The 22,235-nt window shown below is 46.1% G+C and overlaps 1 protein-coding gene across 1 annotated transcript in view; it reads right to left on the reverse strand.

The window, feature by feature from the left end:
- Positions 1 to 38: 38 nt before the first annotated feature.
- The window catches only part of boc (BOC cell adhesion associated, oncogene regulated), a 33,516-nt gene continuing 11,319 nt past the window's right edge, over positions 39 to 22,235 (reverse strand). The window contains exons 2-19 of the mRNA XM_048266799.1: positions 20,699 to 20,833; positions 19,888 to 20,169; positions 14,173 to 14,325; positions 12,693 to 12,836; positions 11,569 to 11,865; positions 9,780 to 10,052; positions 8,649 to 8,914; positions 7,982 to 8,147; positions 7,166 to 7,222; positions 6,610 to 6,822; positions 5,571 to 5,752; positions 5,241 to 5,340; positions 4,803 to 4,925; positions 4,131 to 4,313; positions 3,394 to 3,596; positions 2,941 to 3,029; positions 2,210 to 2,364; positions 39 to 1,858 (exon numbers count right to left, since the gene is read on the reverse strand). Of these exons, the coding sequence (XP_048122756.1) occupies positions 1,710 to 1,858; positions 2,210 to 2,364; positions 2,941 to 3,029; positions 3,394 to 3,596; positions 4,131 to 4,313; positions 4,803 to 4,925; positions 5,241 to 5,340; positions 5,571 to 5,752; positions 6,610 to 6,822; positions 7,166 to 7,222; positions 7,982 to 8,147; positions 8,649 to 8,914; positions 9,780 to 10,052; positions 11,569 to 11,865; positions 12,693 to 12,836; positions 14,173 to 14,325; positions 19,888 to 20,169; positions 20,699 to 20,816 (3,153 nt within the window). The 5' untranslated portion in view covers positions 20,817 to 20,833 and the 3' untranslated portion in view covers positions 39 to 1,709. The remainder of the gene's footprint in view (positions 1,859 to 2,209; positions 2,365 to 2,940; positions 3,030 to 3,393; positions 3,597 to 4,130; positions 4,314 to 4,802; positions 4,926 to 5,240; positions 5,341 to 5,570; positions 5,753 to 6,609; positions 6,823 to 7,165; positions 7,223 to 7,981; positions 8,148 to 8,648; positions 8,915 to 9,779; positions 10,053 to 11,568; positions 11,866 to 12,692; positions 12,837 to 14,172; positions 14,326 to 19,887; positions 20,170 to 20,698; positions 20,834 to 22,235) is intronic.

The following is a 22,235-nucleotide window of genomic DNA, read 5'->3' on the forward strand; positions in this document are numbered from 1 at the left end:
AATATAATGAATGACACACACACACAAACACAAAGCAATGAGTTTTTTCTTCAGCTTTATTTACATGCAATAGTGCTCAATAGTGCCTGTGTTTCACTATAAAAAACTATTTCACTAAAAAAATGGGTTATAGATTTCAGGGTCTCCTTCATATAAAGCCTAGTTGCCCTTCCAATAAGAGTGTGGACCCTAGAACGGATCAGCCCCGGATTAGGACAGCTTTCATTCCACAGTCAGAAGCCATCTGGGCACTGCCTTGAGAGAAGACTAATACTGATGCGCAAGTTGTGTTGTCCGAAACAAATCAGTCTCTAGTGAAACAATGCGGTGGTGTCCAGCAGAACTGTGAACTTGACCTCCATCCCTATCAGTAAGATGAGCTTATTCAAAGGTAGGTAAGTTTTGTTTCCAGACAGATTCCCATTCAGTGATATTTCAGGCAGCTAAAGAAAAATAAATAAATAGCTACAATATATTCTCTTTTTTCATACTCTACTCTACTAAAGGCAGGATGCTTGTACATTGCATACATTTGTTAATAGATTGTTAATGGTGAAAATACATAATATGTTGCATTAATTTCTATGCACAACTCCAGAACACAGTAGCATTAAGCATGATGCCAGCCATAATGCATTTGCACAGAGGGAACATTCATAACTGCAGTTCCTCTGTAACTCTGTGGTTGAGTCTTTTTTAACAGGATCGTATCTAAGGAGTTTTGTGATGCTCAGCTGGAAATGATTTCAACAGCTAGAGCAGGAGAACACACCACACTGCCAAGATTATCGACAAGCAGCCCTCTTATAACTGAAGCTATTTCAGTAAGACTTCCAGTGCACTTGAGTTAACAGATAAAATGCCCTGACCGCTGAAATAAGTACATTTACATTCACTGGACAATTGACCTTTGTGAGATACCACTTCAAATACAGGCTGGCATTTAAGATAAGGGATATGGAGACGTGCCCTTGTGAACCACAGTACAAAGGGTTTTTTTCTTCAGAATGACCCCTTTCTTAGCTGCTTATCAAATGTACATTCCACAATTTACAGAGGTGACCATTCCAACTCTTCATCCAGCATAATAGATCTAAGTGTATATAGACTGGGTACAGCTTGATAATGCATGCCTGCCAATCAACTAAAAACAGAGAGCCTGTGTTCTGTGTTTGTTTATGTTGTGTAAGAAATAAAACAATATCTCCAAAACACCAACAGCACAAGCCACCATTTTGTAAAACAGAGACGGCACTGTAGCAATAAACCAAAGTATAAGTGAAAAATGTGGAATGTTGTTTAAGGTCAGCAATAAAACCAGCCCATAGGTTTTGTAAAACTGCTTCAAAAATGAGAACACCAGCTATACAATTGCTTCTAAAATGAGAACACAAGCTGGCCACTCCATGTAGCATAGATAGCATAGCATGTACCAGGGAGGAATACAGTTATGATAAGATGCTACAATGCTTGCACATTTCATCTTGTTTTTAAGGCAGATAGGATTATTTATCAGGCATGATTACAGTCAGTCCCTTTGTCCTGGTGGCTTTGTTGACCAAGAGTGATAACACACATATATGATATAAACACAATTCACCTATACATCATAAAATCACAGTCCTATTTACAAACATATAAATATATAAATACATCTCTTATATAAAAATAAATACTCTTTTCTCTTGATGTTTTGTGGTAACAGTGTTTTAGCCATCCGCTGTGTTCCATGTCCCTTTTTCGTCTAGCTGTTGTAGACTGTGTCTGGTATTAATCATATCCGTTAATAATTCATTTTCAAGCGGCATTGTAGTGTTTGTCTCCTCCACTGGAATTGATAGAGTACAGCTTGGCAGGTCTGCATGGGCATAAGAAAAATAATGTTTAAGTAAGAGTTTGATAATGATTATATTTTGGATTTTATACTATACAATTATGTGCATGTAGTTTATATAATTGGATTGTAATGGTAAATATTAATATGATCTTTTGTTTTACACAATACAAAATTACTACAATCTGAATCTGAATTGTTAAACTGAACTGAAAACTCAAATGCAATGTTAAAATGGGTCACTCCCACGACCTCAAAAGTAACCGTCTTTCAGCACCATCTCAGATGAAATTCTACCATCCTCTACAACCACACAGATACTGTATGTGTACAGTCCCAGCCCTTATGCTGGTTCTTGGTCATTCCCAGTCATACCTGCCAAGATCTCGTCCTCCAGGGTGGTGGCCTCACTGGGACTCTGCTGCAGCTCCAGGGACTGCTGGGAGCTCAGGGTCTGAGGGGGCTGAAGGAGCTCCAGAGTGGAGTCGTCAGGCATACAGCATTCATCCTCCTCATGGTGAACAGGGCCACTGGGGAATAACACACACACACACACACACACATTACATTGCTTTATTTGATTACTGTAAATACTGACTAAAATACCTGCACTGTTTCCAAATAATGTCAAAAGCTCACAGCGTGCAGAGGAATGAGTAAATATCAAGGGGACAGAAGACAGAGACACACACACACACACACACACATTATATTTTATCTTTACAATTCAGATTAAATACCAACACAGCATCCAAACATTGTCAAGAGCCATATATTACAAACAGAAGACAATCCATAAACTGTGCAAAGAAATGAGTCAATATCAAGAGTTGATAGTTGACATTGATATCTCACTCTCCAAATTTGCAATCTACCAATAACAACGGAGTTCACTTATGTGTCTCCCAATTTTAGATCATGACAAAATACATGTATGGATGTCACATTTCCATCAGAAATGACATAGGAGTAAAAGTGCTCCTGTTATCAGCATACTTGCAAACTGCCAAAGGCTGGTGTCTAAGAGCTGACATATACTGTAAGCCAAAGATCCCAGACCCAGGACAGCATGACAGCAGGGTGAACCAGAGAGTGGGTGTACATACCCGTTGGCATAGTGATAAACAGGTGCATGTCCATTGGGTAGTGACTGTGGAAGCAGTGTGTCACATTCCATCTCGCAATCACCCTCCTCCTGTAACATAAACATGAGGAATCAGCATCTCAATGTCCAAGGTAACCCACAGACTTCATAAACAAGCTTTCCTGAAGTTCATATGGCGTTATCTAAAGTTTTTCGACTTCTACATGGAACACGATAAGTGAGTGAGCGATTAAGAAGATGTTTTTTGTAGATCAGCAGAAAAATGTCTTTTAAATGTTGGTTGGCCTTCACAAGTTGGTTCTATTAAGCGGAGGGTGTTCTCAGTGTCACCAGTCCAGCATTGTTTGTTTTGTGTTTTAGACACAATTGGTAAGGTTAAAAGTACTTGGTCAATGCTTTTACTCAAACCAGACACCCTCCACTGGATCTAACCGCTCCCTCTGCTAAAACTCACCTGGTGCATTCCTGGCAAGGTGTGGGTGGGCACTTTGCCATTGGGGATGTATTCTCCGTTGGGGTAGATGGTATGAGTGGGTGCCAAGTGGGGGTCCAGAGGGCAGTGCCCCATCAGTGCCATGCCCTGTAGAGGCACCATGGTGTACTGGCACGAGGAGACTGGAGGCGCCACTGCTGGAAAGCACAGGTCTGTGGCTTGCTCTACAACAGAAAGTAAAATGAATCGTCAGAACTCATTTAGGTTTTAAACACAATCCTTTTTATTTCTGCCTATTAAAAAGCAAAAGAAAAGGGCAATAGTTGCAACAATAGTTGCAGTATCAATGCTCGTGCCCAGTGGCTACTACTCCAACTGCAAAAATCGGCCACTAAAAAAAAAAATCGCTATTCTCAAAGCAACAGGAAGAATCACAGCTTCAGTTTTTTCTGTCCAACACATGTTTATCTGTCATCGGTCTTCTAAGTGCTGGCTCCTGTGGATGGAGATTAAGGTATGAGCTACACCAGGCGCCACTGAATCTGAAGCGCCTGTTAAGACGCTGCGTAAAATCCATTTTAGATGAATGGTCTATTTTTTTCAAACGCATTTCCCCACTGTCACGTCTGGTGTAGCTACTTCCATTGATTCTCATGGAAGCTAATTGTTGCAGCAGACGCAACGCGAACGGAACGCTTCAGTTACGCGCCTGGTGTAGCTCAGCCCCAAGACGGATGTCTCCGGTTAGAGAAACTTACTCTGTTTGGTTAGCGCCCTCCAGAGGCAGAAGGGGATAAAGGCCACGATGATGATGACCAGGGCTCCCAGCACCAGGCCCACGATCAGGTAGGGCAGGTCACCGGGGCGTGGCACCGGACCACCGGAATGTCCCGGTCTCTGGGAGGCCGTCTCGGGCGGAGGACTGCGCTGGTGAGGACGAGCTGAGGAGGAAGAGGAGAGAGGAAGGTGGGGTCACGTTTTTGAGGTTTTCTTAAGCTTGATGACCGTCAGCTGCAAGTGTGTGTGTGCTTGTTTGCTCAGTGCTACCACAGGCTTGTTTAAAACTATACTTTGACAGTTGTGTGGATAAGTGTGCGTGTATGTGTGTGTGTACTTTGTCTTTCCATGCGTGACTGTGGTGTTAACTTGACATCTAAATTATGATGATTACATATTTTCCAAAAAGCCTACAATTCCAAGCATGAATAACTGTGGTTTAAACACACAGCAACATTCTCCTTCTCAGTCCAGGTAATAAGGCATAGTTTGTGATGTTTAAATGTCACATGCTCAAATGCCAGAATACCCATGTTATCTCACAATATGCCTGTGTTGTATGTATGTTTGTCCTTCCTTTTGTGTTTTCAGTACAGTGCAGTGCAGAATGTGACTGTGTGAAGTCTGGACTCTGGAGACGAGCCCGTCAGTACCTTTCGTCTCCAGGATGACCACGTTCCCAAACTCGCTCTCTCCACCCTCATTGTAGCACTGCATCTTGATGTCGTAGGCAGTCTCTGGCTGTAGGTCAGTGATGGAATGCCAGTAGCGGTCACCTGCACACACAAATTAACAACACACAACATTAAACATTACATTTGTAAATCAACAATAATTCTCTTAGTCACATGACAAAGTATGGTAGGTAAAAAAAAATAGGTCAAAGTTATGCGTCCCAGCAGCACCAGCACAGTACTTTACTTAACAGTTACTTTCACTGAACTGCAAATGTCATAAAAGGGCATCTTCTAATCAGCATGAACTACAAAGCATGTTCTTTATAGCAAAACACAGAATAACTACCAGCTTCACCTTTGTGATATCACCCATACAGTGAACCTCTATGGACTACATATAGTTTAGAAACTCACCCTCCACCACATCTCTCTTGTAGTCACTGTCATTGTCGCTGTCGGTGGGCCGGTAGTAGATGTAGAAGCCATAGATGGGGGTGTTGTTCACTGGTGCGTACTGCAGTAAGGCAAGACGGAAAACCAGTCACTTCTGGCATTCTTACACAATGTGATCGTCATTACTTTACAACTATTATCTATTTGGAATGTATTATAATTGCACATAACTTCCCCAAACCCTGACTCACTCTCTTACACAATCACACACACACAAAAAGAGAGAGAGAGAGAGAGAGAGAGAGAGAGAGAGAGAGAGAGAGAGAGAGAGAGAATGTGTATTGCCCTCACCGTCCACTTGAGGATAATGGTGGTCTCATTGATGGCCTCGTTGTAAGTGATGTAGGGCCCATCCACTGGCCGTGGGTTGGAGGACTTGCCACTGCCCACTACAGTGTAAGGCTTGGAGGGAGAACTAGGGGGACTCGCCCCTAGAACATTTACTGCTAGAACTCGGAACTTGTAGGAGGTTCCTGCAGAAGAGAACATGGGTTATAGAAGACATAACAGAGTCTTACGGGAGTCTTACAGACGAGCACCTTCAGCACAGCATGTATGGTTGGGTGATATGAGATTATTACGTTGACTGTTGTGGTAAGCTTGTGGTATAGATCAAGACAGGATAGACTTTGCCCTGAGGTAATCTGCACTTTCATTTGTGGTGATTACAGAGCTGTTATGGTTTTTCTTCAACAGCACACCGATGTAAATAGTTACAAATTATTATTCCTACAAATGGGGAAACCCAGAAGGCAGAAACAGACAGATGGGAATGTCTTTCTCTCTTTATTACCATAATTAATATTGTTGCTATTATCAATTAACATAGTGTAGTTAATGAGGACTTCTAGCCAACTGTTACTGAGGACAGCATTCATCATTCGCCAGTTTAGGGACTTCCACAGAGACATGTTCAATATGTATGGCTCCCATTCCCATAACTTAACATGGTAATTGCAATGGGCTCTTTGCACAAAAGGCTCTCAATGCGGCCCCTTTGTTTCCGGTGGAGTGTTAACTGTGTTGTAACGGCATCTTCTGTTATATTCTGCTCCCAACATCTCCACTCCGACACTGAATATCTTGTTTGCCCAATAACACAAATTTTAACTAGCATAAATCCTTCTTTATCGTAACATGCTGATTTACTAGGTGCAACATCCAATGGGGTCCGTGTAGACACTAATTACATGAACAATAGCGGCAGGTTCTAACACACCTGGCTCCACTGGAAACAAATGAGCCGTACGTGCAAAGAGCCTATTGGATGGTCCTGATAGGGCCTATATTGATGATACACTCATGTCGTTTGGGATGCGTGGGCGCTCACCTTTCTCCAGGTTGGTGACCTCCACGGAGAGGCGTGAGGGCGGGATGTTCTCCACCGCCACGTCCCACTCATTGTCTCCGGCCTTGCGCAGCCTCTTGTACTCTACCCGAAATGACTGGATGGGAAAGCCCCTGTTGCCGCGGGGGATCCACGTCACGTACGCCGATGTCTCGGTGGCCGTGGAGACGGTAGGTCGGTCTGGGGCTTCCGGGGCTTTTGGGGTTGGAGAGAGACAAGGTGTGAAACACGATCAGGTACACTGAGAATTCTACGGAGATTATAACGTCTACTGGGGCATCACTAGCACAAGCACAAACAAGCATGCACACCATCGCACTTACAGCAGGATCAGCCTTTGTGTTAAGAGCAACAAGGAGATTGAAAGAGAGAAAACAGGTTTGTTAGAATTAGTAACTACTATGGTTCAAGTGAGAAAACGTTAGTTTTAGTTGTTCAATTAGTTGTTCAATTACTTGGTCAGGTTAGTTGCAGAGTCGTTGATTTGATAAGGATTGTTACAGTGCGTGACATTGTACCAGGAAAATCATGTACTTACGGGAGAGACGCGTAGAAGGCACATGGGGTGTCCGATCAGTCTTGTCTGGTTTACGTACTAGAGGCAGAAAAGAACAGTTAATAGAATGTCAAAGTACACACACTGGTGTGTACAGCAGGCTAACTAAGATGTTTGGATAATAATCGTAACCTCAACAATATAAAGACCACCTCTGGATGCTTGCATAAAATTATTCCGCGGATGTTGCAACAACATGCCAACCCACACAGGTATGCAGTGGCAATTCAAAATCTATCTGTTACACTGACACTGCCTACTTTGGACTGTGTTTGGACTTTGAATAAACAGACAATTCCAACTGCACGGTCCGAACCGAAGCGACACTTTCAACTGTGAGGTCCCGAATTTAAGAACGATTTCAGAATGCCACACATGAAAAGCATTCTACTTAGGCCACTCCAACTAGACACAGAGTGATGTGACTTATACCACAGACTGTTTTTGGGAAAGTCACACCATTCCAAATTTCATATGACCATGTCTCATTTCACAAAATAGTGTTTTGATCTGGATTTTTTTTTTCGCTTAAATTCTGCTTACTGGACAGTTATTATTATATAATATAATAATATTCAATATTCATTACTGGATGCTTAGCTGGAATGATGTCTTCCCCAATCATCCTATTTTTAAAGCAGGCCTACCTGCAAGCATGCAATTGGGCTACAGGTTACGGATACAGATACGTGTACATGTTTTGAATGGGCACTGCACTAGTACACTCTACACACACATGGAGAAAGGCATACATACACAGAAACCCACACAAACACATCTAAAGTGTCTGACTGTCACCTTTTCCCGTTCTGAAGGTCATCATGGCTGGCTGTCCGACACCGGCACAGTTCTTGGCGGCCATCTCCACCTCATAGAGGCTGGCCGGCTGCAGCCTGGGCAGGGTCAGCTTGTACATGGAGCCAGAGATACTGCGGGTGGTCCACTCTCCGAGGGAGTCACCCGCCTGCCAGACACACACACACACACACACACACACACACAGGGAAATCAGCTTTATTTATGCTGCTGCTTATTGAGAACACTGCAGTTGGACTCAATTCTCCCCCATCAGCCTAACAACAGTCAAGGTTTGGAGCAAGTTGTGTGGCTTTCAAAGACTTTCTGACTGATTTTTGTTTACACGACACAGACATGATTTGCAAGATTGCCTGAAACTATTCCTGCCTACTGTGTGAGTGAGAAAATATTGTCAACGTTGCATACAAAATATGTCGTTAAGTACAGTGTGTCTGTACAGTGTTTTTTGATTTGTGTCTGTTTGCGTCTATGTGATGTAATGTGTGCACGTCATTATGTACTCCAGTCATAAATGTGATGGGATCTGGAAAAACCAGCACATGGTGAAATAAAAAGAAATTCTCTGTTTCAACCTTTTCTGGTGTGTGTGTGTGTGTGTGTGTGTGTGTGTGTGTGTGTGTGTGTGTGTGCGTGTGTGCGTGTGTACCTTTCTGTATTTGACGATGTACTCGATCACGGGCGAGCCGCCGTCGTGGCGTGGCTTCCAGGTGAGCTCGTAGAAGTCGGCCTTGACCGTGCGTGGCTGGCTGAGGATGATTGGAGCCTCGGCGGGCGTCGCGAGACCCCGGAGCTCCGAGCAGTCCACCACCGGCGGGCTGGGGGGGGGCCTCACTGGGGGGAGCTGCTCGCGCAGGACCTTATCAGGACTCAGGGGCGGCAGCTGGGGCAGTTTGGAGCCTCGAGAGGGAGAACCTGGGAGGGGCGGGGGTATTAGAGAGAGGTTAGAGGGAATGGGGGGTATATGGCAAATGAATGTGCCGTTTTATTGTTCTTTACACTTTGGCAAGACTTTGGCAAAGAAAGAGAAGAGGATAGAAAAGAGGGAGACGTTGGTGACAGAGAAGTTGAGAGAGAGAGAGAGAGAGAGAGAGAGAGAGAGAGAGAGAAGCAAGAGAAAGGCAGGCGATGGGGAGAGAGAGAGAGAAGCAAGAGAAAGGCAGGAGATAGGAGAGAGAGAGAGAGAGAGAGAGAGAGAGAGAGGAGATAGGGAGAGTGGGTCCCTTAAAAGCTGGAGAAGGGACTGGAGAGAGGAGAATGCCTTGCTGTAGTTTGCGTTTGGACATGTTTGAATATGCATTCTCATCAAATTCCTGCAACCATCTCCATGCATTTTTTAGAATGGAAAACAAAGTCATGCTCAGCAATCAATAACTCCCCAAGTAATAAAAACATCCCGACTTCAACATGCAGCTTCACGGATGATCGCTCTACATCAACTCCAACAGCCCTGCTCTCATCATCGCAGTGTTATTCTACTGGAAGCCCCACCCGATCATTAGAGCCAACAGGCTCAACCTGAACCAGTCCCAACACCCCCACCCCCAAAGAATAAAATTCCCCCAGAGCAGTGAAAACACTTGGAACCTATCCTGCTCACCCTCCAAACCACACACACACACACATTTTATTTGAATTGACACTACTGACTGTCTTCCAGTACTGATTAAAATACTAACACAGAGCTATGCTACACAGGACACTGCCCACATTGTGCACACATTACATACACACGTGCATACACACACACACACACAGCTGTGTAACTAGGGCAACGCACCGGTTGGCATGGTGAGGAGTCGCGCAGCGGCCTGCGAGCTGCCCACCCCGTTCTCGGCGAGGCACTGGTAGACGCCGTCGTCCTGGGGCCCCACGGTGGTCACGCGGAGGGTGCGCTGGGACAGGCGGTGCCGCGACGACGGCGCCAGCGGCCGGGCATTGTGCAGCCACACCACGCTGGGCGTGGGCTTGCCCCTCACCTGGCACACGAAGCGCACCGTGTCGCCCCACACCGCCTCCGGCTGCTGCAGCTCCACACGCACCTGAGGGGGCTCTGATGGAGAGGGAGGGAGGGAGGGAGAGAGAGAGGGAGAAGAGGGAAGGGAAGGAGGGAGGGAAAGAAAAGAGAAAGAAAGAAAGAGGGAGAAAAATACAAGAATGTTAGACTTTCAAGGCATGAACCACATTTCCCTTCAATGTGTGTGTGTGTGTTAGTGTGTGTGTTTCTAATAAAGAATAGAAGCCTGTTAACATCCATTTGTTGCATTCAGTGTAGTGGTGTGTGTGTGTGTGTGTATGTATGTGTATGTGTGTATGTATATATATATATATATATATATATATATATATATATATATATATATATATATATATATATATATATATATATATATATATGGGGGGGGGGCATTGAGGACTGAGTACTTTGTAATACGTATGGATGTGCTAACAGATGTACAACTGTCACTCAGCATGAGTAATCAATGTTTACTGACTACCGTTTCTGAAAAAGACTGAGTGAGTGAGGGTCTTTGTGCTCATGCACATGTGTGTAAGGGAGGTGCTTTTACTCCAAAACTAATGTCTTTTCTGTGTATTAGCACATGTATGTGTGTCAGTGTGTGCGCATGTGTGTGTGTGAGAGAGAGAGAGACAGAAAGCTGCAGAGCATTGCCACAGTACTTGATGGTTGGCTGCCCGTGAATGAGACGGAGGGAGGCGAGCTCGTTAAGAGCAGCGGAGAACGTCTGGGCCTAATTAGGCCGCGCTGCCGGGAGACGCGCCCACAAAAACAACTCCAGTGCAATCAGAGCCCCGCCATTTCATGTTACTCACACACACACACACACACACACACACCTCTGTTTGACTGACTCACTGACACACTCACCCTTTCTCCCTCTCTCTCTAATGCACACGTCTCTTTCAGACATGCTCTATTGTATTAACTCACTCACCTTCTGTCTCTTATACACAAACACCCACACACACATATACTCACTTGCTAATGTCTCTCACAAACCAAACACACACACACACACACACACACACACACACACACACACACACACACACACACACACACACTCATTTTCTCTCTTTCGCTGTAAGCTAATCCATATCGTGGCCTTTCCTGTCTACTGATGTCACTGGCCGAGCTGTATATAGTCGGAAAGAGGGGTGACGCCAGACATACTGACTGCGTAGCTTTACCCTGTCTTTAAAAGGCTCGCTGCTTTGCCAAACTCAGTTGGTGGAAGACGAAGCCTCTCTTGCGTAACCTTGTGGTCGGCTTGGTCCGCTGTCAGCTATAAGCCTTACGACTTCATGAACAGACACGGCATGCTTTTATGTCTGCCTGAGAGATTCATTGAATCTAGCTACTGGGTCTCCGAGACTGGCGTTTCAGGATGAGAGCTCTATGGATTTCAGCCATCCAGGCTTCCATACTCACTAAATATCTGCAAAATGTACTGGGTTGTAGCAGCACTGATTTTAGCGCTGTCTCACCATTTAAAGACTTATCTCCCTCACAACAAAAAAAGGCCCTTCCAGGCTTTTGTACTCACCGAAGACCTGCACCTCGTACTGGACAGTGGCGCCGCTGGGCAAGCCAATGCCATTATTGGCATGGCATACATAGGTGCCCGAGTCGCTCTCGGTCGTCGTGTCAATTAGCAGGTTGCTGAGAAGGAAGCGTGTGTTGTTATGGTGACGCAGGTCCTGTCCGTCCTTGGCCCAGGTGACCTGCGGCGTGGGGATGCCACTGGCCACGCACTCCAGCACCAGCCGCTGGCCTTTGGTCACCATGATGGAGCGAGAGGAGTCAGGTGGGTAGATGATGCGCGCCGCCTCAGAGGTGGAGCCTGGAAGAAGAAGCATGGGAAATGTAGTTTTTTCAGCCGAGAGCACATTAAATAGCATATAAAATAGCATATAAAATAGCTTTCTATAAATAAACCCCGCTCACAATCTGTTTGATCTACTGCCCTCTGGGAAGAGGTACAGAAGCCTCGCCCCCATTCTACCAGACTCACCAACAGCTTCATACACCAAGCCGTGGGATGCTGAACTCTCCCTCCCTCCTCCCCCCCCACCCTCAGCTACATAACATCCTGGACATTGGACCCAAAAATGGCCGCCTGCACTATCCACTTGCACACTTGTACACTTGTACACTTTACAACTGGTGTTGTTGTCCTGAAACACAACACTTCTGCTGCTCTTACATAACTTGCACCACTATGCCACTTTCTTCTTACTTAGGTCAAACAGAACTACCCAAGCCTTTTATTGGCCTGAATTTGCACTAGTATTTTTATTGACTGTCTATGCACAATTTCAACCACATTTTGCTGCTCTTATTTTTTCATTATTATATGTGCCCTCTTATTTACTTATTTACTTACTTTTTTGTTTACTTGAATGTTATGTTTGTCTGTGGACCTAAATTGGTAAAATATGTCTTGTCTTCACCGTGGGATAGTGAGAAACGTAATTTCGATCTCTTTGTATGTCTGGAACATGTGAAGAAATTGACAATAAAGCTGACTTTGACTTTGACTTTGACTTTGATAATAAAAGTTGTGCTTTATTCAAGGACTTCTCGCCATTCATTCTTCACTAGTACATCGACATTTTGGATAGGAAAGAACATGCTGCAGACTCAATAAACGGGGTATGATTCACTTACGTCGAATGCGCAGCCGATCAGCAGAGGTGGAGGTCTTCACCTCTTGGGTTACTGGGTTGTAGGCTGCACACTTGTACGGCCCCTCATCATCCTGTGTAGCATTGGCTATCTGCAGATTCCCTGATGGCATAATCAGGTAGTTCCCTGCAGAGGCAGAGAGAAAGAGATAGCAAGCAACAGTGAGACCAAATACATAGCTGGCATCTGGATTTTGTTTGCAATCACCACCACACATAATGTGCGATTTTGATTCTGGAACTACTTCAGATGTAAGCTCTTCACACTTCTAGGCTTATCAAGGGGCTTAATAATGACATGATGTAATTTAATATGCTGTATTGCATCCAAAGGGTGGAAAATTCCAGGATCACAACGTTAGTCCTGCCATAATTTGCTCCAGTGATGCAATAAACGAGTCGATTTCACTCTTCACTTCGACATCTGTGTTCGGCTAATGAGCAGATTCAGATGGTGGACTCTATAAACCCAACAAGACTTTCCATCTCCAGTTTAAACAAGAAAAAAAAAATATAAATGCACTATTGCTCTTAAATGCATTGGAAGAAGGAGAACAACACTTTTCTCAACAGCTCTTAGGGCAGAATTAAGAGCCACCACCAGGGGGCACTCTCCAGACACAGCAAGACCAGACACAGATCTATCGGGTGACTTGCTTACTGCAAGAGAAGCAACAGCTGCCAGGCTACTGCATACCAGAACAGCTCGCACAAGAGGATGATTTAGAGAGAGAGAGAGAGAGAGAGAGAGAGAGAGAGGAGAGAGAGAGAGAGAGAAAAAAAAGATGACAGAAATAAATTAGGGAAGAAAATAAACAAAAGTATTCCCATGTTTCAACATTCCCCAGATAACTGGCTTATCTGCACAGTTATGATGGCACAGATAAAACATGATTAGGAATTCCAGGACCCTGGCAGCAAGATGACAGGGAGGCAAGGAGAGCGATGAAAAGAGTGGGCAATAGAGAGAAAGAGAGAGAGAGAGAGAGAGAGAGAGAGAGAGAGAGAGAGAGAGAGACACACACACAGAGATAGGACTCCACTTACAGAGAGGGAAATGAGGGAAAGAATTGTTAAAGCAGAAGAACAAAATAGCAGGAAGAGTAGCAAGCAAAGAGAGAGGAGAGAGAGAGAGAGACAGCAGGAGGTGGGGAGATTGTAATAGACACAAACATAAACCAGAAGGAGAGATCAAATGAGACATTGTGGAAAGAAGAGTAGAAACAAAACAAAACCAAGAGAAAGTGAAACTGACAAAGAGACAGAGAGAAAAAGAGAGATAGACATGAAGAGGAGAGAGACTGATAGGGAAATGTAAAGCCAGAGAGAGAGAGAGAGAGAGAGAGAGAGAGAGAGAGAGAGAGAGAGAGAGAGAGAGAGAGAGAGAGAGAAATAATAAGGGATAAAGAGGAACATGTAGAGACATAGATAAGGAGACAGACTGTAGGGTTGTGGGTTCTTACCTTTGGAGGTCTCCAGCCATTCCTGCTTGACACTGTAGCGCACCTGGGCTTTGGGCTGACTCTCGGGCAGGTGGCACTCAATGACCGCCGTGTTCCCCTCGTCCACCTCAATCTCCTGCTGCTGCTGGTCATCAGGCTCAAAATCTCGCAGCTCTGCGCGCGCACACACACACACACACACACACACACACACACACGAGAAATAAAGAACCAAAGAGAGTGAGAGAGTGTAAGAGCAACGTCAAGACAACCAGCAACAAACCCCAGATCTCTCTAATATGCTACAACATTCCTTTACGTGTACACTCACACACACACACACACACACACACACACACACACACACACACACACACACACACACACACACACACACTACACACACACACACACACACACACACACACACACACACACACACACACAAAGCTTAAACACACGCAGCAACCCACTGCCAACAGATCAAAATGATTTGGATCTGAGCAGCAGCAGTGGCGGCGGTGGCAGCAGGAATGGATTGTGGTATTTATGTTTGCTTGCTAGGAAACAGACTCTACAGTGGGAGATGGACTGGGAAGAGGCCCAATAGCCCAGAGACAGAGAGTCTGCAGAGCCTGACCTCTGCCCTGCACACACCCCTTACCACCCCCACCCCGCCCTGGAATGAGGCCAGAGGCCGAGGGTCAAAGGGCACCTTCCTCTTGGGTTTCAGGGAAAGAAAATCAGTTTGGATTGCAATGATATAACACAACCACAGTTAAGTGGTGCAACAAGACAACAGAGAAGAAAGTGGAAGGAGGAGTGGATGGATGGAGAGAGAGAAAGAGAGAGAAAGAACGAGAGAGACAGTTTGGATAGAGAGTAACCATATCATTAAGTGGCGACACGTAATTCCAGAGAAGACAAAAAGACAAACCGATAAAAAAGATAGAGAGAGTGGGTCTGAGAGCAAACATCAGTTTGCAACGTAATTAACTCAAGTATGACATGGCAGTAGTCTGTGGTGTGAAACACAGAGAGAAAGTAAATGAAGGAGACTAAAAATACCAACAGGATTTTTTCACTTCACCTCAAACTTCATTAAATGTCTCCTAAACTGTTGATATCTGCTCTAACAAACACAGGCCCAGAGCCATTGTTTTCAGAAGAAACTGCCGTTTTTTTTGCTGTTTTTCCTGGAGCTTGGCTGTAGACCGTGCTCGCTGATAGGGCTGTTGTGTTTTCAGAGAAAGTTGCCCGGGAAGGGTTGTCATGAGCATAATATTAAGGGCAATCATCCTCTGGGTAATTAGTGGAAAATCTTTTAGGTACATCAAGTTTTCTCACATATTTTGTGTGTGTGTGTGTGTGTGTGTGTGTGTGTGTGTGTGTGTGTGTGTGTCAGTGCAAAAGTGGAAAAATGTGAGGGACTGTTGCGCACAGACACACACATTCCAATAGAGATGAGAATCCCAGGACATGTCAGGTTGAAGAGTGGTATTAGTGTGTGTGTGTGTGTGTGTAGGGAAGACAGAAAGATGGGGGCTCAAGAGGCTGTGTGACGCTTCGTTTGCTAAATCAATCAGAGGACCTTTAACAGCTACCCCCTGCCTGCACCATCTACAACCCCCCCAACATTCCTCTCTACACACCTTCAACCCCCTCACCTCTCTTCCTCCCTCTCTCTCTCTACGGTCATCCTCCACCTCAATTTAATACACTTAACTGTGCCTGACAATCTAATAGCGTAGACGGATGCCAAAGCAGAGTACGTAGAAACACATGGAAAAATTGAAAATACCCCTCCTCCCTATCTTTCTCTATCCCCTCTTACCTCTCCACCCCTCCTCCTCCTCCTGTCCTCATCCCAACCTCCCTACCACTCTCTGTCCTCCTAAAATTCCTGTCCCTCATAGCCCCCCCCCCACACACACACACACACACAAACACACACAGGTCAGGTGGAAAGAGGGAGTGAGTGAGTGATAAGATAGTGAGAGTGAGAGAGAGAGACAGGTAAGGACAGAGGGAGGACCATGCTAATATATGTGCTCGGGAGACTATACTGTACAGTGTGTGAGAGAGTGAATGAATGTGTGTGTGTGTAGGTGTGTAGGTGTGAATGTGTTTGCGCGAATATGTGTGTGCGCTGTGTGCATGTATCTGTGAGACAGAAGACATAGAGCATATGTTGGTTGAGCTGTGCAGGTGTATGAATTTATGTATGTATAGTCTGTGTCTGTAAACATCCCGTACATACCACTACTACACCATTACTCCTACATACTATACTGTATGGAACCAGCGTAGTTTAGACAATCACAGCTCCACGCTGGACTCAGACTCAGAGTCCTAACCTGAGACATGGGAGGCAGGCACGGGTACTAACATGGAGGCTGAACTCCACGGATGCTGGTTTGTGTCCCCAGCCCAATATGCTGATATAGCGCTGCTCTGTCTCTCACTGTTCCTGCTCAGTGTCTGAGGCCTTTCTCTCTTTCTCTTCTGCCTCTATCTCTTCATTTTTTTTCTCTCCCTCCCCTTTCTTGTCTCTATCTATCTATCAGTCGGTCTCTGTTTCTTCTCTGCATGCCGCCCTTTTTTCCTACCCCTCTCCTGTTTCTTTTCTATCTGTCTCTCTTGTATTATTTTCTCTGTCTCTCTCTCTGTCTATTCAATTTCTTCTCTCTCTCTCTCTCTCTTTCTCTCTCTCCAAGGCTCCCAGTTGGAGTCTGGATTCTTAGAATCAGACGGGATTAATGATATTTATAAAGTGGATCAGCCCCTTTTTCAGCACTGCTTTGGCAAGCCTCATAAATGCTTCAGGGTTACTTATCATTCATCATTTTAATGGTCCTGCCTGTGGAGTCAACCAGTGTCTGTTTCTCCCTCTCTCTTTCTCTTTTGTGTGTGTGTGTGTGTGTGTGTGTGTGTGTGTGTGTGTGTGTGTGTGTGTGTGTGTGTGTGTGTGTGTGTGTGTGTGAGAGAGATTGTGTGTATGTGTTTGCATGTGTGTGGGAGTGTGTGGTTTGGTTCGTGCATTTGGTGATTTTAGAGAGACTGCACAGTATCATTTAGACAGTGGGTGGGTGCGTGCGGACTCTGACCATATATAAGAGAATGTAAGTCTGTGAGAGAGGGAGACCTAAAGAAAGAGTTAAGAGTGTGTGAGAGAGAGAGAGAGAGAAAGAAAGAGGAGAGGAGAAAGTAATGATGAAGGAAAAGAAGTTCATGAGTGATCTGTGAGTAAGCTTGTGGCTTGTGAGGACTCCATCAACCACATGTGTGCACTTAACCCGCAGTCACACAAATCACATCCTTTGTTTCCATGCGTGTCTCCCTTCTCTTTTTCTCTCTGTGTCTGAGTCAGTGTGTGTATGTGTGTCTGTGGAGAAAGTCATTCTGTAAGGACAGAACTCCTTGCGGGGTGTGTGTGTGTGTGTGTGTGTGTGTGTGTGTGTGTGTGTGTGTGTGTGTCTGGGCTGAGGCCAATAGGGAGAGAAGAGGAGAAAAAAGAAGGGAGGCTGCATGTCTACAGCAGGAATTTGAGCAGGGAGTTTTAAATAATGCAGAAACAGACCGAGGTTCCCGGGGGGAGAGGGCTGTGATCAGACAGACACACACACACACACACATTCCAGAACCTGGCCCCGTCAGCACAGGCAGAGCAGAGCAGAGCAGAGCAGAGCAGGCTGGGCCCGGGCCTGCACTCAAGAGCACAAAAACAAATGGGCAAAAGAGCCGAGGAGGAGGCCAGGAGAGCTGAAATATGGAGACACACTCTCACTCTCACTCTCCTCTCACCACTCCACTCTCACTCCTCCTCACTCTCTCTCTCTCTCCCCATCCATCTGTCTCTCTCTCTCTCTCTCTCTCTCTCTCTCTCTCTCTCTCTCTCTCTCTCTCTCTCTCTCTCTCTCTCTCTCTCTCTCTCTCTCTCTCTCTCTCTCTCTCTCTCTCTCTCTCTCTCTCTCTCTCTCTCTCTCTCTCTCTCTCTCTCTCTCTCTCTCTCTCTCTCTCTCTCTCTCACACACACACACACACACACACACACACACACACTCACACACACACTCTCACACACACTCACACACACACACACGATCCCAGAGGTGCTGTTCTGGCCTGTGCTGGGCTCTATGAGGGTGTGTGTGTGTTAACATTAGGCCTCTTTATTAAATTAGACAGGGGCTGAGGGAGTATTTGGGGGGGGGCTGTAATACCCACCAGACCAACCCCCTTTAAAATACACTCCATATTACCCATCCCCCCCCCCAGTATATATTGGGGAGGAGAGAATTTATCACTAACATCTGATATCTATTCTGCACAAAAACAATGACAGGGAATGAGCGAGAAAGAGAGAGTGGAGGTTCAAAAGAACACAAAATGGTTGGTTAGGGAGAGGGACGTAACAGTTGCAAAGACAACGAGGGACTATTTCAAGAAGGTTACAGAGGGAATTTGAATGTTTGTGGGAGAGTAAGTGAATAAGACATATATGTGTGTGTGTGTGTGTATGAGTGTGAGAGAGAGAGAGAAAGTAGGTCTGTGCATGTGTGTGACAGTTGTTGAGGTTGGGATAGAAATGGGGCCTCTGACATCACGTCTCATCTTGTAGGTGGATCCTGTCTGAACTGGCCTGAGGAACCAGAGACTCACTTCACTACACACACAGTTTTGTTCGCTTTATCTAATGGGTCGGGAACAATCTGAGAGCACGGAGGAGTTTTTTCCCCCCTCTGGACTGATTTATTAGGCCCCACTCTCCCACAGAGGACTTTCCACACACACACACACACACACACACACACAGTTATCTCTCAACCATTTCAAATTAAAGACAGAATATTTGCTCATCCTCCTTTTCCCCTTTCTCTGTATGTGTGTGTGTGTGTGTGTGTTGTGTCTCATGAGAAGGTGAAGTCTTCTGACAGGCCCCAAGCACAACCCCGCCCCCCCCCCCCCCCCCCTCTCTCTCTCTCACACTCTCTCACACACACGTCACATTACACTACTCCCCTATTGGGCCCCTCTGCTGACTGAACTACAGCATACTCACTCACAAACACACTCACACAACATTTACATATGATTACATACACACGACCGCATAAATGCCTACACACTAATACACACAAGTACGCCCTGCCATACACTGCCACACTCAACCATCTCTCTCCCATACACACACGCACACACACAGTCATGAGCTACTTTCCACTACCACTCAACCACCACACCACCACAATATCCCATTATAATTTCACACACACACACACACACACACACACCAGTGCTTACGATGTCTCTGTTCCTGTTTTTTTTTTCTCTGGATGACACTAAATGCAGGTTATGCGGTTAAGGCCTCTTACATGGACTGTAGGCTACACGCTCTGTGTAGGAACATGTCAAGAAATATACATACATATACATACGTGTGTGTGTTAAAGAGAGAAAGAAAACATGGTTTTGTGCTTGAATGTGTTCCGTCACGTGAGGGTCATGTTTAACATCTGTTACTGTAAGTGAATGCCAACTGTAGGTCATGTATGTGTCTGTCTGGTGTTTAGGTCAGAGCTTAGCTTCATTTAGAAAATGAAGAGGGGCAGTTGGTTAAGGGCACATATGTATGTGTTTACGTGTGTATTTGTGTGTATGTGTATGCATGTGCGTGTGTGTGTGTGTGTGTGTGTTTGCGTGTGTGTGTGTGTGTATGTGTGTGTGTGTACTCACTTGCTGCGGTGACGTTGGCAGGTACGCTGGCGCACGATCCTACAGCTGTGCTCGCCACACACTGGTAGCGCCCGAGCGTCTGGTTGCTGAGCGACGCGATGACGAGGGAGCCGGGCTGGGTGACCACGCCCAGCTCTGCGTAGTCGTCGTTGAAGAGCACGCGCCCGCTGAGACGCCAGCTGATGTTGGCATGGGGCGGCAGGGCGCTACAGCGCAGGGTCACCATGCCCCCCAGCTTCTGCACCACAGACCTGGGCTCCTCAGTGAAGACTGGCATGGCATCTGGGAGAGAGCGAGAGAGCAAGAGAGAGAAGGGTAGGGGAGGAGGAGAAGGCGACCAGTATGTGTGTGTGAGTGTGTGTGTGTGTGTATGTGTGTGTGTTGCCAATGTCAGTGCATCAGATGGTTGGGTTGCCATAGCAGAGGACAAGAAAAAAAAGAAGATCACCAAGACAGACCAGAAAGAGAGGGCCAATTGGAGAGCAAAGAGAGGGGGAGGGGGAAGAGATAGAGAGGGACGAAGAGTGGGAGAGCAGAGAAGTTGGAGCCATTAGACACGGGTAGAGGAAGAGGGAAAAACTGAGCTCTCGCTCAGCAACATCTAAGGGCAGCCGCCTGGCTTTCTGATCCAGACTCGGCCCGGTGACTGTTTTTTCCATCACACTTTCCATTCATGAATTCCCCTTCTCTGCCTGCCTCGAGTGGCTCCTCGAGAGCTCCCCCCAATTCCAGCTAGCTCTGAAAAATCCCCTCGTTTTCTTCTTCGGTGGTACTGGGGAGTCAGTGCCAGGAGGCAAGATGGGACACTCACCGTTGCTGTTGCTGTTGGCAACGCCCTGGTGGCAGCAGAGGAGAACTGCGCCCAGAGCACAGAGCGCTTGGAACCGACGCTTTCTGGCCCAGGGAATCCAGTCTAATGGTCCGGACATCTTCCATACACTACCCCCTGATGGAGAGGGAAAAAGAGAGAAAGAGGGAAGAGATTAGATCGTGGGTCTGGCACAAACAATCCACAGACATCCGATCACCACAGTTTGCAGACACAGACAAGAGAGGGAATCTGTGTCCACGGCCACATCCTCTCCGGCCCAAAAGGTCCGACTGGACCTCAGCGTTCGGCCACAGCACTCCCAGCATTCCCAAATCCTCTGCCCAACACTCTGAGTCAGAGCACACCAAGAGAACAACAACTGGCACAGCCTAAGTGTGGCTTTGGCTACATACACGAAAAACTCAAGATCAGCCTCTGCGATAACGCCTCCATTCTAACACACACACACAACCTCCCTTATGCCAGCATATACACATACACACACACACACACACTTCACTCAGGACCCTACCTAGAAGCCATGTCTGTGTTGGCGAAGCGGGCGCCCGGATAGTGCAGGCTGTAACCTGAGCCCCAGCCCCTCACTCCCCAGTCAGGTGTAACTGATACAGGTACCGGGGCTTTCTGGGGGGGTTGGGGGGTGGGGAGAATGAGCAATGAAGCACACAGAGACGGCATTCAGCAGTCCATACAAAGAACAACAGAGCTCACAGACACAGGAGGGCTATAAGGGAGAGACTTAAGAGCATGTGCCATACAATAAAGTGTGTGTGTGTTTGAGAGAGTGAGTGAGTGAGTGAGTGTGTCTGTGGGTGTGTGCATGTTGCATGAAGGCATCTCTGTTTGTCTGTGTGAGGTTGTGTGAGTGTGCATATTTCACAGCATGTGCTTCATATTTATGATTCCAGCTTGTGTGTTTTCAATTGTGGATGCAGTTGTGGGTGGTGGGACAGATGGAGCTAAATCACCTGCATGTCAGCTTGATATGTGGGGGTGCCTGACACACACAGAGAGACAGAAAAAAAAGAGATAGGAGGTGGAGATGCAGAGAGAAAGAAAGAGAGCAAAAGAGAGAAGATACAAAAAAAGAGATAGAAAAGTTTGTCAAAGGAGGAAAGGAGATAGAGGAGAAAGAGAAGAGATTGAATGGAGAGAGAGAGAAAGGAAAGAGGGAGTAAGTAAAAGAGAGGGAGGGGGAGGAGGGAGGGAGAGGTAATGGTCAGTCTATGAACAGTTAATGCAGGAAGGGGGAGCTTTTCTCTCTCCTCGCCCCTCGCTGCCAAGTTTCCCAAATTCTTTCCTGTCAGGTTAAACTAACAACTTCCCGTCACTATGAGGAGGGTGGTCCAGTGCTCCAAGCCTGCAAATCTCTCTCTCTCCTTCTCCCTCTCCCCTCCTCTTTTCTCCTCTCTCCATCTTTTTTTCCTTCCCTCTCTTTCTCTGCCTTCCCTATCCCATATCCCCCCCCACACACACACACACACACACACACACAGCAACTCTGATGGGATCGTTA

The sequence above is a fragment of the Alosa alosa genome, chromosome 16 (genome assembly GCF_017589495.1).
Source record: "Alosa alosa isolate M-15738 ecotype Scorff River chromosome 16, AALO_Geno_1.1, whole genome shotgun sequence".
Classification (NCBI taxonomy): domain Eukaryota; kingdom Metazoa; phylum Chordata; class Actinopteri; order Clupeiformes; family Clupeidae; genus Alosa; species Alosa alosa.